Here is a 16551-nt window from a genome sequence, read left to right on the forward strand (position 1 = left end):
AGGGGCTGGTGCCATCTTTTATATCACACATTACCTATTAAATGTTTATAGTTTTTCCCCAATGCCTATTACCTATGTTGAACAGTGACTTTCTGCTCTAAACCAATCTGGGAGTGCCAACATCACCAAGAACATGGGGAATAGGAAGGAGAAAGAAGGAGGACAGGGCACGCCCAAATCCCTCCATCTCAGAACCTCTGACCCCCATGTACAAAACTCAGACCCCTCTGTACAAGGTCTAAACCCCCCCTGTACAGCACTCAAAAATCCTTCCTTTCACTTTGTGACTACTTCTATTATAATATCTAAACTTTTGTGATTTCTTGTTCTTCCTGCAAGGTTGGTAAATTGTTCCATGGGTCAGACTCAAGACCACAGGGGTTCCTGGGTGCCTGCCAGGGTCTCAGAGGCTTCTGCCCTGGGCCTGGAACATCCAAGAGTGTCTGAGGGACACCTTGGGTTCCGACAGGATGGCAAACACATTGGACACAGTGCAACATCTCTGGCACTCATTAGCACAGTGGGGCCACGGCCAGCAGCGTGCTCCTCCAGCCACAGATGTGCAGCAATACCTTCAGGAGAGGGGAAAGCCACCCCAGATAAGAGAAAAGTGTGGAAAACCTGACACATTAATCACGTTAAACCCAGATTTGGAGCTGTGTGGAAGGGGGTCACCCAGGAGCCAGGCTGGATTTGGGGATGGGGAGCTGGGCGTGGGCTGGTCACGGGGCCACAGCCACCACGGGGATGGGGGTTTGGGTCACTTCTGAAGATTCCCTTGGTCATTCCTCCCTCGGGGTTTCCAGTGTGGAATTCCTCTGGCTGCTGTGGGTACGGATGGCTGGAGGGGGCAGGAGCTCTCTGAGGGTGGGAATGTCCCGTGGAATGTCCCGTGTCCACCCAGGTGTGAGCTGATCCATCCTCTCTTGCAGACTCCTGCTGAACAGGCCAAGGCCAGGCTGCAGCTGGTTCTGGAGGCAGCTGGTGAGTAAATGAGAATCTTCCAAACTCTGCTTCATTTTTGGGCTGCCAGGTGGGATTTTGTCCCTTTGTGTTTGGCAGATGCTGATCCCATTCTCCGTAGCTCACTTAAATTTCAGGTTAAGATTAAATTGGTTTGCATCGTCACTGGCACTTAGTAAAGCCCTTTAAAGAAATAAAAAGAAGCCTTTTTTTACACTAAAGCCTCATGCTTATCCTCTGGCTCCTGCTGCTACTGAGACGTTATTCTGTGCTCTCAAAAATTTGGTTTTGTTTATTTTGTTTTGCAATTTTCTTTATTTTTAGCATTGTTTTAGATCAGTAAAAGTGTATATATATGTATATATATATTTTTTTTTTTTCCTCCTCCTGGAAACCCTCTGCTTTGAGGAATCTCCTCACGTTGCTCATGTGCTTCTTTTTCCAAAATCCGTCCAGCCTTTTGCATTGTCTCTCTTCCAGCACACTCCTTGTTCCCCAGAACTTTTAATAAATCTTTGAAGCATGTAATTATGAAATGGCTGTGACAGCCCTGACCTCAAAAGCACAATTTGTGTATTCTGCTGCCATCGATCACATCTCATTTTTTAATTTCACACCTGGGAGATGTACAAAAGATAACTGGGGGTTCTATATCATCATGACCTGGGCTCCAAAATTTTCCAAAGCTCATCAAAGGTCTGTGACATTATTAAATTTAAATATCCACCACTGAGGGCTGGATCTTAGATTGAAGCTGCAGGTTGTTCATAAGGAACAGAAGAGATTTAATATCTTTGTGTCTCTTACAATCCAAAATACAGAATTAAGTTCCTTCCTGGCTTTATTTAAGTCTTGGTCATCCCAGGCATTTATGGGATCATCCCCCACCTTCTTCCCCAAGTCCTGCATTCAGTCAATTAAATTTAATTTTTATTTAATTGCTGCAGAAGAGGTTGGAAATGTTGATAGATGTTTCAATATATGTTTGTGTGTTTACTCCTTGCAAAATCAGCACCTTTTAGTCTTCAAACTTGAAAACTGAGCCATTACCCAGCAGCTTTTTTGAGGAGCTGAGGCTCAGCAGGTTCATTGCTGCTGTGGTGCTGTTCTGTGTGAATGTAACTGAAATTAATCTGTGCTTCAGTGGTGGTGAGGGGAGCTGCTGTTGGTGTGCACAGGGCTCTGTGCAGGCTTGGGAATGAGCTCATGGAATATCTGTGCCTGTCACAGGGCTTGCTCCAAGCCCCCCTGAGCGGGAGTGGGGAGCTGTCCATGGCTTTGGACAATCCACTGGATTGTCCATGGCTCTGAGGTGCTGCTCCTCCGTGGTTTGGACACACAAAGCAGGGGCTCCAAATCCCCTGCAGGGGTTGTAGGGACACTGGGGACAGTCCCTTCCTGCTGACACCATGGAATCATGGAATGCTTTGGGCTGGAAGGGACCTTAAATCCCATCCATGGGATCCAGGGACACCTGCCACGCTCCCAGCCCCAGTGCCCAGCCTGGCCTTGGCCACTGCCAGGGATCCAGGGGCAGCCCCAGCTGCTCTTGAATTCCTTGTGTGTATTTCCCTATCTAAATTTCCCTTGTGCAGATATTTAGGGTCTTGAGAAAAGCTGCTTTTAGAATTTAACCTAAATATTATTTTAGGAAATTGCAGCTGCTTTCTCTGAAAGGCAGAAATCAGCAAGTAGTAAAGCAGGCTTTTATTATTGAGATATTTTTTTTTCCCTGGTGTATTTGGAGATGGGAATTGTGATTCTGGTCTCTCATTAGGAGAGCAGGTAAAATAAAAAATATTCACCTGTGTCTGTGAGGGAGGAGGGTAAGATGGCCATTTTTATATTTAGGTTATACAGTGCTGGGGAGGTTTTTCTCCAATCCTGCATTCATGCTGACTTCATTATTTTTTTTTTCTTTTTAAGCATAGATGAATGTCAGTGTTTTGTTCTCATTAAGCAGGGCAATATTGGGAGGTACTCAAACACTTCAATTCTCAGGATACTGAGTTTTGATTTATAAAACCCTTCATTCCTCAGAAGCTGTTGGTCCCAGCTATAAATTCATATTTTCACGATTTATTAAGCTAGATTTCTTAGTACTGAGGTGCAGGGGAGCCTTTCTAGGCTCCTCTGACAACCTCCCACAAGTCGCCGTGCCCGAGCAGATGTTAAGCAGGCAATAGTTGAATGTTAATTTGGAGAGGGTGGGATGTTTAAGCCCATCTGAAGTATGTTCCATGTGGGCCTTCCAGACTGAGCGACAATGCTTTGTCTCTTGGGAGAATTTCCAAGCTAAACCTCTTTCTTTCCCTCGCTCTATATGGACTCTCTCAAGTCAGTATAAAGCAGATCATCCCTGGGCTAAAGCTCTCCAGCTTTTGTTAGCGGGCTCTGTAGGGCTGTAATTAGGCCTCCTGGCAGGCCCTGCCGGCCAGTTAATGGTCATATGGAGTTTTTCTGAGGCAGACTGGCTTTGTGTAAATCCTTGCTCGGCATCTCCTTCTGGGTCACTTCCTACCAGGCCGGGGCTTTGTGCCCTGCCCCGCGGGCGGACGGGGAGCAGCGTCCCCTGACCAGCGCCGGCTCCGGGAGCGCCGCACAATCCACCCGGATAATCCCCAGTGTAAACAGAGGATTTAGCTCAGCTTCTGTCACTTACAGTTGCCAAACCACTTGGGTGTCTGTGATTTCTTTCCCAGACTTCATTACCGAGGGGCGGCGAGGATCCGAGCCGGGCGCTTGTGTCGAGCGTGGCTCGCGGCGCCGGTTTTGGGCAGAAGTTTGCGCGGCTTCAAATCTGAAATCCCAAGCTTAGGGCAAACCTCAGAACCTGAAAGCTGCTTAGTGCCTGCTGTAGATGATACGGCACCTGTGCTTCCTCATAAAGATTAAAATATGGAGGAATATTCCCCAAATGTCAATAAACTCCCGTGAAATAGCACACGGATGTCTCAAAGTATCGATGCTGCCGCCTCTTCCAAAGGGCTCCGGGAGCTTTTCCATGGTGCTAAGCAGAAATTTCTTACTCTCCATATAAAGACGATGACAAAAGGCAATTGATCTGGATTTTCAAAGGTCTAGAGTTGAAATAAGTGACTGATCTATTTTTGGGATCTGCATTTCAATCTCTGGCTGAAAGAGCAGTCAAGAATAGGGCGTTTTGTGCAAAGAATCCGACGGAGTTTATTTAAAGGAAACTTCAGGACCGAGGCACTAAATGTGAGGGAATACAAATTTGGGGGAATACAAACCCCAAACATTTGCCATGTATCAGATCCAGTTCTGGATACTGGATATTTAACTCATCATCTTTGAATTATGCCACCAGATTGCTGCCTTTAATTTTGTGCCCTGCATCTATATTGCATTTTACATATTCCTCAAAGAGAAAGTCATGGAATACGATGAGTACTTCGGCCTTAACCGTGGTAAATACAAATGTTTTATAATTCTGACTGCTTTTTTTTTTTTTTTTTTTTTTTTAATTTACCCATTCTACCAGGAGTTGTTGAGGAGAAAAAGCCTGATTTGCACTCAGTGCCTCATAAATATAGGCAAATATTCTCTGCTTTTGGGTATCAAAATGGCTCATAACAGATGTGGCTGAAAGGACCACATACGTAGAGTGTATGATTTTAGTCTGGTGGAACTAATAGGATCACTTGCTACTTTATAGATTCTTGCTTTTCTTTTACTTTAATAAAAACTGTTTAGTTAAATAGGTTGGCCTCTATTTTGCTCTTTTCTAGCCATGCAAAGCAGTCGGGCGGGCAGGTGGCAACAAGTATGAAAAATTTCCTTTTATTGGGGCTTCTTTTCAACTGCCAAATTTATCAAATGTTTATGGATTTCTCGTTTTGATGATGGTTTTCTTTCAGTTTTCTTATTTGTGTTCTTTCCACTGAGAACTCGCTGGCTTTAATTTAAATTTGTAATTATGCAATGAATTTTAGAAGGGTGGATAACATGTGCTGTTATAGACACACAAAGGATGAAATAATACTTAAAATATTTTACTTGTTCTGTGGAAATTTAAAGCAGGCTTTAAAAATAATTCTTGCCCCAGAAGTTGCAAGAATTTGAACTTTTAACAAGCTTAAAAGTTCTGAATATTGAAAAAAAGATTTAGTTGCTTTGTAGGTTTGATTTAATATAAAATTCTAATTTCCATCAATTTCAAATATTTGTTTTGAATAGTGGCAGTTGACACTTTAGATAATTGAATTTTACTTCTATTTATATAAAAACCTCTGTTTGGAGAGCAAAGGTGTCTTCCTTGAATCGTGTTTTCTCTTAGTGACAAATGTGGATGGAGGTGCTGAAAAGGGTTTTGAGGGTGCTCTGTGGAATTTCCTGAACCCCCCAGCAAGGAGAGGGATTTTCATCCCTCGTGAGTCTTCACCAGTCCAGGAGGTTTGCTCTGTTCCCTGTGTCAAAGGAAAAGAAACTGGAATTACCTTGGGAAGAGCCTGGGCAGTGACTGCTCCAACACCTTCTCTTCATGTCCTGCTCTTGGGCCACCTGAGATTCCAGAATTAGGGAATGCTTTGGGTGGGAAGGGACCTTAAATCCCACCCAGTGCCACCCCTGCCATGGCAGGGACACCTCCCACTGTCCCAGCTGCTCCAAGCCCAATGTCCAACCTGGCCTTGGGCACTGCCAGGGATCCAGGGGCAGCCACAGCTGCTCTGGGAATCCCATCCCAGCCAGGAATTCCCAATTCCCAATCTCCCATCCATCCCTGCCCTCTGGCTCTGGGAGCCATTCCCTGTGTCCTGTGTCCATCCCTTGTCCCTCTGCAGCTCTCCTGGAGCCCCTTCAGGCCCTGAGCTCTCCCTGGCTCCATAGGGGAGGTTTATCCTGTTCCTCAACACCAGCTAATTTAGGAAATCCTAATTACAGAGCTAATGAACCCAGTTTTTAGCTTAACTGCTGGTTCCCACTCAGCAGATTTTGGTTTCAAAACCCATTTCAGTGGCAGCATCAGGAGAAAGAGCTCTTGAAAAAGCTCTGAGCGATAGAAGAATTAAGGAATTATTTAAAAATCAAGAAAGGTGTACATTAGACGACGTGGCTGCTTTTTATGTGATGTGTTTGATGGGGATTTCAGGTGGTTTAAGACTGAATTTCAGAAAATTAAGGATGTTTTTAGCTCACCTGGGTGCTCCACACCAATGAGCTTCACAGCCAAGCTGGACAGAGACACATTTCTTCAGCCATTCCTTGCCCCTGAGCTCTTGGCAAAGCTTCATAATCTCATTAGAGTTCTAAAAAAATGAGACTTTATGCACACAAAGTGACAACTGTAGAAAAAAGAGTCTTTCTCCAATTAATTGCTTTTTAAACATATTAACGGTGTTATCTTTTCAAAATTTGTGTTTGCTGAAGTGCAGCTGGTTTGTGGTGAGCAAAGTAAACACTTGGATAATAGTAAATAATTAAATAATTTAAATTAATTTGCAGGATTGCTGAAAAAATACAGGATTTTAATTGAGCGTAGGTAGAGAATAAATGTGTTTGAAATGAAATAATTCACTTTTGCATTGTATAATATCATTCTGTTGGTGTCTAAAAGCTGTTCTCTTCAGGGACCTCTTTTAGGTTCTTACAAGAGACTAAAAAAAATTGCTTTGAACCATTTTTGTTGAATATCAATTTGTTTTTAGAGTAAGAAGCCAATGAGGAATTGTAGGGATGCCATAATATAAACCAGAGCCCGTAAGTAGAATTTAGAGGAACTTCATTAGTTAATGAACATTTATTGCCTTCAGAAATCATTCTAAAGCTTTTAGAATTTCTGTTTTTTTGTTAGATTTTTATCCAAGGTCTTTTTTTTTTTTTTTTTTTTTTTTTTTTTTTTTTTTTTGTGGCACCAAAAGTATCTCAGGCTTACATGGTGCCTAATGGGTTTCTGTAATATTGCAGCATATGGGATCCAGGATTTTGATGCAAATCTCTGTGCTAATTATGTGCAGATGAATCTTGCAAGGCTGCTATTGATCTGCAGTCAAAGACAATTTTTCAGTTAGCTGAAGTTTTATATCAATTCATATTTAGCAACTTTGCTGTAATTTAATTATCCACCGGTTTGGCTGTGCAGACCATATGTGGTCGTGGGGCTCGTTTGTTTTCAGCCAGTCTTTTGGGAAATGTTATTTCTTAATATTGGTGGGGAACTGTTGAGTGCTGGTGTTTTCCATGGTCTGCCACAGGCTCCTCTCTGGCCAGCTGCCCTCTCTGGGCTCTGGCCATGCAGGCATCCCCAGCAATGGGTGTCCAGGAGCTTTGTGCTGACCCTTTTCCCTGGTAACATCTTTGCACGTTTGGATTTTCTGCAGGTGAAAGTGGAGAGTGTTTTTTATCCACAAATGTTAATCCCACTGGTGGATTTTATAGCCTGAATGCCCAGGAAAAGGTTTTAAATTGCCCCATCTGCTCTGGCTGGTTCTGGTGGTGGGGGCCTCCCTAATTTCCACATGGCAAGTGTGCTGGAATCATCTTGCTGAAAGGAACCTATGGATTAGATTAGATTAAATTAATTACAAATCCCAATGAGGGTGGGCAGGCTCAGGCTGCCCAGAGCAGCTGTGGCTGCCCCTGGATCCCTGGAAATGTCCAGGACCAGGTTGGACACTGGGGCCTGGAGCCACCTGGGACAGTGGGAGGTGTCCCTACCCATGGCTGAGCTTTAAGGTCCCTTCCAACCCAAATAATTTCATCATTTTCTCAAAGTATTTCACAGGAAGTAGAAATAAATCCCTGCTGGTTTTGTGCTTGTCCCATCCATCCTTCCAGGCAAACCTGGAATGCCAGCACACGAGCTCAGCACTCGTCCAGCACCTTGCTGTGTGCCTGCACCATCTCCTTGCAACTCCTGGATATTCATTTTCTCAGGGACAGTATTTAATATGGGTAATAACCCCCTTGTTTTAGTTATTGAAAGCCCATTTATCACAACTTTATTAAACATGGAGAACTAAGTGTGCCATTTTGGCCAAGTGCTTTCGCTCGCTCGTGTTCTCTTTGTTGCCCCAAATGAATGAAATTAGAACAAACAATCTCCGAGTCATTTGTAATCAAGCACTGATTAATGGACTTTGGTTTCACGGCCATTATTCATTCAAGAACACCTGATATCTTTCCCATAAACAAATCGTGTTTGTCCAAATTAAGAAATGAAATGAAGCATTTGATGAGTTTATGATTGACCCTTCCGACTCGGAGCCCATTAGTCAACGTCGTTATCATGCAAAAGCGCCTGACTAATGTGCTGCCCGAATGTGCTGTGTGGATTTATTATGATTTCTGATTAATGCCTGCTGCAGGCCAGACCACGGGATTGTAATAATTCCTTGATTTCCATTTGAGCGGTCGCTGAAGATTTTCATCTGTGATGAAATGCATTTGTGTCCCATTAGATTTCGAGATGATTATGAGGTGTCGGCCGAATAAATCGCAGCGTGGAGCAGAGGGTTTCCAGTCGTGGTGGGCTTTTTGTGAGGCTGCTGCCTGTCATTAGCAGGGATTTTTGGGTGGTTTAAGGGGACTTCTCCTACTTAGGCTTTTGCAAATGTGGGGGGGTCATAGAGGTTGATAGAAACAAGATCCCCAACGTATTTTTACATGTGAAACGTTTCTCCTCATACCTAAGAGGCTGATAAGAAAATTTTCATTTTGTTGTTTTTACGTACCTTTATTCTATGAATACCTAATATCTGTATTTTCAAAAGTATTTTCCTGGGGGTGTTTGGTAACTTTAGTGACTTGGACAGGATTTTATGCAACATTTTCTGCTGAAATAATGCTCTTGAAAAGCAGATGTCAAACTTCTGTAATAGTAGGTTTTATCACTCCTCCAAATGTGAAGCAAGGCAAGCTCACACTGAATTAGATCTGCATCAGATGATTTGAGTTTTGTTGCCACAAGCCCATGAAAGAATCCATTGGAAAGGGCAGAGCAGCATTGTCAGTAAAAGGCAACAGTAATGGAAACTTGTGTCCTTTGCCAATCTCCCATATTGATCACCCCAGCAAGGAAAAAAGAAGTGTTTCAAAACATAGCTCATGTGCAAAATCAAATTAGGTGCCTTTATTGCAGATCCTCCCTTTAATTCCAGTTGTCTTTCTCTTCTCTGTGGCTGCACTGTGATTTATTGTTGAAGATTTCTGAGCTGCTTTCTTTAAGCCATCGCGCATCCCCTTATGTTCTTAAAATACCCACTAAAACTATTTAATCAGCAGTTCCTTATAGGTTTTGAGCATTTTGTGCTGCTGATCTGAAGAGATTGAGAGAGAAAACCTTGGGGAGTTTTCTCTGAGCAATGTGAATGATTTCATAGTGAGGAGTCTCTTTGAGCAAGAGGAAATTGGGGTTCTGTGGGACAGGGCTTGGAGCAGCCTGGGACAGTGGGAGGAAGGGGAATGGGACTGGTTGGGCTTTGAGGTCCCTCCCAGCCCAGCCTTCCTGGGCTTCCACTCCCTGAGCTCTGCGTTTGCCTCCTGTGCATTCCTCGCCTGCAGCACCACTGGCTTTGTGTCTGCATTTCCTGCTCTGAAGCGTGGGCAAAGCTAAGGGGGAAAGGAAATAAGGTGTGGAAGAGAACGTGGAATTCCAGACTGGCTTGGCTTGGAAGGGACCTCAAAGCCCATCTTGTTCCAGCCCTGCCAGGGGCAGGGACCCCTTCCAAGGGCCTCCTCCAGGGCTGGGGCTCTCTGTGCCACGCGAGTCAGAAACACATTATTTTAAACCAATCTGAGTTACCTTTTGGCCTGTACCATTCCCAGGTTTCCCTGCAGTATGGACTGACCTTTAAAAGTTCATTTTCCAGCCTTCTTCCCAATATTTTGGTGCCCTCTCTCAGCGTGGCCGTCCCCCGTTGGCGCTGGCCATTATTGACATTTTATTCCCAGGCTCAGCAGATAAATGTCCACATTCAGCTGGTGGAGGTGATTATGTGGGGCTGCCACCAAAGAAACCCTAAAGCATCCTATTAGCAGGGCCTGAGCCTGGGAATAAAGGCCCCAATTAGGGAGCACTGCCGAGCCCTGCCGTGACATTAATGGTGTCTTTATAACCTTTTTAACTTCTGCTGCCTCTGACAGAGCGCCACAATCACAGCCATGGCTTTGCCCTTGGCAAGCAAAACCTCATTTGGAGAGGATAATAAGTATTTACTATTTAGATGGCTGGCAATAAAATTTCTCTGAATGAGATTTTACGGAGAAAACGCAAACTGATTCAATTACTGCCTTTAATGGACTGGGGAGAGCTGTAATAACAGCTTGTGGAAGCTCCAAGTCTCATGTTGAGCTTTTTTCTTTCCTTTTTATTTATTTATTTAGTTATTTATTTATTTATTTAATTTTTTGTTTTATTTTCTGTGTATGTGAAAATACAAACCAATTCTTTCTCCAAGTAGAAATTATATCATGGAATCATTAAGGTTGGAAAATATCTAAAAACCTCCCAGCCCTTAACCCAACATTGCCACATTCACCATTTTCACTGGAAACCTTAATCCAACTTTTCCCTGATTTTTTTTTTTTTTTTCTCATCTTAAAAGTGGATAAAAAAATCTCAAACATTGACAATGTTACCGGGGCAAAGAGTGTTGGGAATCTCTAAATATTCTTACAGAGAACTCCTTTCTTCTGGCCTTAGGGTGGAATGGGATGTCAGTTGTGTCTTAAAAATAGATATTTCTTGTAAAGCCATGGAGCATCCACTCCCTCTCAAGGCATTGTAGAACACAACTGCTTTAACAGCTGGGTGTGTGCCAGCAGAAGGGATTTCCCAGGTGATGTGGAATATTTATGGGATTTTGGAAAAGGTCCTGTTAAGGACAGGTAGGAGAAACAGTTACTGAAAGTTTTTGGGTTTCTGGTATTTCTAAGCAAAAAAGCAGCTCATGAAACTGATCTGCAGACATTTATTTATTCTCTACTCTGTCCTAAACCCAGCTGTATATTAAATAAGTAAAACCATCCTGATCCATGTTTTAGAGAGTGTTTCATTTTATGGCTGGATCCAGGATGGAGCTACAGGAGAAGCGAGTACAAATTCTGGAAATCCCTGAGTGTGTGTCCGTACCAGAGCACCAATTCCATTCTTTTCATTCATTCAGAGAATTCCGTGTTGTTGCTGGGATAAAACTAATTGAAATGGAATTAATCCATATTACCTTATTTTATGTTAAAATGTTTCTGTACGTGGGTATCTCACAATTTACCAATTTCACTGATTTACCCCTTTTATCCCCTGGCATCGATGTGAGTTTTTCTCTCTCTTTTTTGGGAATTTTTAATAATTTCAGGAAATCTGTGTTTGTTGCATTAGGGAGTGCCAGGGACAGCAGCAAACTTCGTTAGTGCAGCTCTGGAAGAAGACACAGGATAATATTTCCTTCCCTTTTTTAACCATCAGTCACTGTACGGAGCCGCTGCGCCAACAAATTCATAACCTCCTCTGTATTTGATTTTAAAAAAATAAACCCAACCAACTTTTGCTTTCCCCAGTTCAATAACTCCCTAGAAATGTGCTTTTATACAGTGTAACTCATACAATCCTGCACGGGCTTATAAATTGAAATCCCACTTTTTTCGGACGTTCCTGCCTGGATGACTGATGGCTGTGTGTATTTGCCATAAAATTTTAATTATGACAGAGTTATGAATCACTGCTGTCGCTGGTTAAAGTGTTAAAAAATGATGGGTTTGTTGTTTATTAAACTTGGGAGCGTGGAGGAAGGAAATGGAAAAGGTTGGAGTTGTGTGGGCTGGATCCCGAGCTCGGGTGTTTCCTCAGGAGCAGCCCCGGAGCTGATTTTGGATGTGCCCTTCCCTCCCTGGGCTCTGCTGCTGCCCAGGGTGACAAATGCCATTAATTCCATTGCTTTAAGCATCCCGTGGGTGTCCTGGGTGGGGTTTGTAGCATCCCAGCCCTGGGGATCAGGGTTTGCCTGTGGCTGCAGGAATAGCAGAGCAGCCCCGCTCCTTCCCCGTGTGAGCATTGGGGATAAAACCAAGGTGTTCACACAGGAACACCAAATATTGAAAAAATACTGAACCAGAGTTGTGCAGAGCTTTCCATGGAAGGTGGTTTTTATTGAAAGTGTCAGGTTTTGTTACCAATGTCAGTGTGTTTCAACACAAATTCCCTTGGAACATCACAGCGCTCGGTATTCCCCAATTTTTTTTCCCTAAAATTTCAGGCAGCAAACAATACCTGATGTATTTGGCACGTGAGGGGTTGCTTTAAAGGACCCCACTTTGACTTTTTTTTTTTTTTTTTTTTGCCTTAAAAGCAGCTTTATTTGCCTTCCCCTTTGGCCTGGCTGGCAGGGCAGGGCTTTTCCTGGCAGGCAGAGGAACAGCTTGGAGTGGTGGCAGGGATTCCATCCCCGGGGGATGGATGAGCCAGGCTGGGCTTTTCAGGGATGTGCTGCACAACAGGTTGATGCCATTTGGGCACGAGCAGGGAGAGCACCTGGGGGAATTAGGGGATGAATGGGGGGAGCTGGGGCAGCGGGGGCCTATTAGTGCTGCCCACTCCTGCCACAGGCTGGGACAGGGCTAAATGAGTTTTAAAGGACAAAGCTGGGGGATTAGAAAGTCCTTTATGGTTTGATCCATGTGGGATTGGGCCTGGTAATAAGGAACGTCCCTGTTGCGCTGCAAGCTAAGGGAAAAAAATCCCAAAATTTAAAATACTTGTCATTTGTACTGTAATTTCAGGAGTAGCATCTCATTTTTCTTTCTCGTGGACGTGAAATGTTGTTTGACAGAACATTCTATTTGCAATTATTCACATTTAAACATTTTAGTCACCTGCTATGGAAAGAAACTTTTGACAACAACATAAATAATTCTTGGAAGTTGGACTGGATGGCCTTGAAGGTCTTTTCCAACCTTAATGATTCTATTAGTTTATTTTTAGTAAGTTTAAAATCAAAGCTCAGTTTCGTGATTAATTTCAACTTAGTTAATGTTTTTGTTAGTCTCGGTGAAAATAATGGATGTGTGTGTTCGTGGTATTATTTTAATTGATTCAGCTGGTAACAAAGTAGTGAATGTTACTGTAAGGAAGGAAAATACCAAAACATAAAATACTAAATATTAAATACTATAAAAAATTCAGTTTGCTGCTGTAAGGAATCAATGGCACTTTTAGGAAATCCACCATAAAGCTGGGGTAGGATTAAAACCATTAACCTCGCTCGCCTCCCCTCCCTCCCTCCGAGCTCAGAATTTTCCATTAGAAAGGAGGGTTAGGGATCAATATGAAGATCTGTTGATAATGTTATATTAATTGGAGTAATCAAACCCAGGCTTGGAGCATGCCAGCTGCCAGGGAGAGGGAGCAGAGCAGAGATCCCGGTGCTCTGACCCGGCCAGCTCCCAGCCGGAGCCGCTGCCGCGCCTCCCTCCCACCCACCTTGCTTTGGGGGGCACGGAGGGTCCCCAGCGCCCTGGGCAGCCGTGCCCTGCCAGCAGAGCTGTCATTACCAGCCCCAGCTGCTGCTGGGGGGGTGCCTGGGCATTGATCAGCCCGGAGATGGGAGGGATCGATGGGGTGGGGGGGATGCAGGACGGAGCGCTCGGAACGCGGCTGCGGACACGGCGGGGCTGGAGCTGACCCGACCCTAATCCCGACCCTAATCCCGACCCTAATCCCGACCCTAAGCCCGACCTGTGCCCAGCACGGCCCCTCAGCCAGCACTGCTTCGTAGCTGCTCTCAGCACGAGGGCTCAAACCAGCCTGGCCTGGCTAGCACTGGCTGGGGGGGGGGCTCTTCAGAGGAGTGGGAATCCAGTATTGGCAGAAAATTGGGATTAAGGCAGTTAAATGGGTTTTTGGAGATAGTTATTACCCTGCTTGCAACATTTGTACAAATTGTAAAAATAATCTTTTAATATTATTTCCAAAAATGTTTATGATAGAAGTTATCTGAAAAAAAGGGGTGATTTTTTTTTTTTTTTAAGAATTTTTTTTATAGAATCCCTGAATGGTTTGGGTTGGATGAGACCTGAGAGACCATCCAGTTCCACCCTCTGCCACCTTCTGATGGATGCCCCATCTCCAGAAGTGTCCAAGGCCAGGGCTTGGAGCAGCCTGGGACAGTGGCAGGTGTCCCTGCCCATGGCAGGGGGTGGCAGTGGATGGGATTTAAGGTCCCTCCCAACCCCACCCATTCAATTTTTCTATGCTTGGGCGACTGAGCAGTGCAATTAAAAGGGTGATTAACACACTCATCTTCATTAAAAAGCACAAATTCCATGGAAAGGGTACCCAGACATCCCTGGGGTGCACGTGCACGTTCAGAACCAGGTTCCTTCTGATGGATGAAGGATGATGGGCCTCAGTGGTGCTCTGCTGCCAGTCCCACACAGTTCTGTGCATCCCCTTTCCTCGTGCTTAAAACCCTTAAACACCCAGTGACGTTTTAATATTTCAAGTTATTTCTGTTGCCTAAGAATGAGAGAAATGCTCTCCTGAAGTACTTGGCAGAGCTCTCCCATCCAAAGTTAAGGCTGGCTGGAAATGAAACCTAATTGGGGAAAGCTCGTGGAAGTTCTGGTGTTGAACAAGGCTGCTTATTTATTACTTTGCTACAGCTTTATACAAATATATGGATGCACATGTGTCTGAGGGGAAATGATGCTGTCCAGACTTATGAGAGCCAGTTGGAATCTCTCAAGGTTGCAGATGAGCAGTGGAAATGCACGTGTATATTATCAGCTCCGTGCCCTTGGCCGTGACTTCCTCCCTGATGACAAATCTTTCTTCACTCCTCTCCTGGAAATCAGTGCTTTGGTGGTTTGCTCTCTTGGATTTGTCTGTTTTCCCACTTGCTCTAATGGGCTCTACTCGAACTTTTAAAAACAAGCATTTATTTGAAATACATTAGACAACACAGTACTTCAGAAAAAAAATGTTTGATACCCCAAATTCCTTCCTGAATTATTGAAGTGCCGCTGCAGCAAACTGTTTACTCAGGGATGTTCCGCCGGGTGTGTAGTAGGGGTGTAGTTTTCTTTTAATGCAGTTATTGAATTCCAACCCACAGAGCCTCTGGCGGGGCTCCAGGAGCGCTCTGCTGCGCCGAGTGAAGATAAATTGTTTGTTTTCAGCAGCATTTCTTCATCTTCATCACTTAATCTGCAATGAAATTTTACAGCCAGCCACTGAATATTTAAGCAATATATTTACCTCTTTTATCCTGGGGGAGTATTTAATGAGGCAAATGGTTGGAGGAGTTCAGGGTACAGGCTGGGAACGTGGAGTTTCCAATCCTTTTCTCCGCCGGGATGAGCTCAAGGCTGTAATGGAGCGTGTGCTGGCATCGGCTGCAAGTCCTCCCCACAAATCTTTCCTTGACACACGCTCCCCCTTTTGGTGCCAGATGTCAGGTTCTTCTGGCTGCCTGTCTCACGAGCCCGCAGCTCCAGCTCCGTCAATCCTGGGAGTTCCCTGCGCCTCCACCCCGAAGTTTTCCAGCTCCAAGTTTCCCACCTCGTCCTTTCCTGATTTTCCAGTGCCCCGTTCAGTGTCTTTGTGAGTTAGCACTCCTTGGTGCTCGTGTTCTTTTTCTTTAACCGTGTCTTGGTGTTTATGGACTTACAGGGTTTTAAAAAAAAACTTTTTAAAAGTGCTTTTTGATCTTTGCATTTTGTTGCTTTGCGAAGGTTTTTTATTAACATCGTGGTCAGAGCGGGAAATGATCGTACGTAGGGTGAACAAATTCCCTTCTTTCTTCAAAAAAATCCTCAAAAACGCTTCCTTGCGGCACAATTTGAATATTAATTGTGCTCCGTTCTTGATTAAGTATGCTCCACTTACACAGCTTCATTCCTCATGCTTTCACTCCTGATGTTTTCATTGGGGTGGAAAACGGGAGCTGGAAATTCCCGGAGCCCTCCCAAGGTGCTGGGGGCCGCTTTGGCTTCTCTCAGAGCTGTTCCCTGTAATCAGCTGTGCGTGCTCCGTGCTTTATTGCTTCCTTTCCACAGCCACAGGAGTTGTCATCTGCTTGATTTTCACTTAACGTGGCGATTCCTGACGGTGGGAAATTGGCAGATGAAAGAAGGGCTCGCTCGGCATCGAAGTTTTGGGAGTGAATTTTTCAAGTTTGCTGACAAGCTGTCAGGCTGAATTCTGCCCTTACCCCAGAAAGAAAAGCTGACTGTCACTGCCAATCTAGAGCCTGTAATGACAATTGTGTTTGAGGCACAGTGCCATTTTTTTTTCCCCAGAAATCATTTAAGTAATTTGTCTTTGTGGTTGTATTTTAAGCGAGGGAGTGTTTTTTTGAATTGAAACGACTTATTTGTGGAATTGAATGGAGGAGCTGTTAACGTTTTCATGTGAAGCTAGGTGGGCAGTACAAGATCAGGGTGATTTCTCCTGCAGATGCAGAGGGTGCTGGAGCTGAGTGGCTGGCAGATCCCGTGAGGATTGAGTGTTTCCTGGGATGTGGGGTGGGACACAGTCCCTGGAGCTGCAGGGCTTGCCTGAGCTCTGCTTACAACAGTGGTGGTGCTTTGGGCTGAGATCCTCACGGGAAAGGGAGCACTGAAGTCACTGAG

At 44.4% G+C, this 16551-nt stretch overlaps 1 protein-coding gene across 1 annotated transcript in view; it reads left to right on the plus strand.

The window, feature by feature from the left end:
* Window positions 1-16551, plus strand: part of RSRC1 (arginine and serine rich coiled-coil 1) — a 110864-nt gene that overhangs the window by 68098 nt on the left and 26215 nt on the right. The window contains exon 8 of the mRNA XM_053951894.1: window positions 933-984. Within this exon, the coding sequence (XP_053807869.1) occupies window positions 933-984 (52 nt within the window). The remainder of the gene's footprint in view (window positions 1-932; window positions 985-16551) is intronic.

Source organism: Vidua chalybeata, chromosome 10 (genome assembly GCF_026979565.1).
Source record: "Vidua chalybeata isolate OUT-0048 chromosome 10, bVidCha1 merged haplotype, whole genome shotgun sequence".
NCBI classification, from domain to species: domain Eukaryota; kingdom Metazoa; phylum Chordata; class Aves; order Passeriformes; family Viduidae; genus Vidua; species Vidua chalybeata.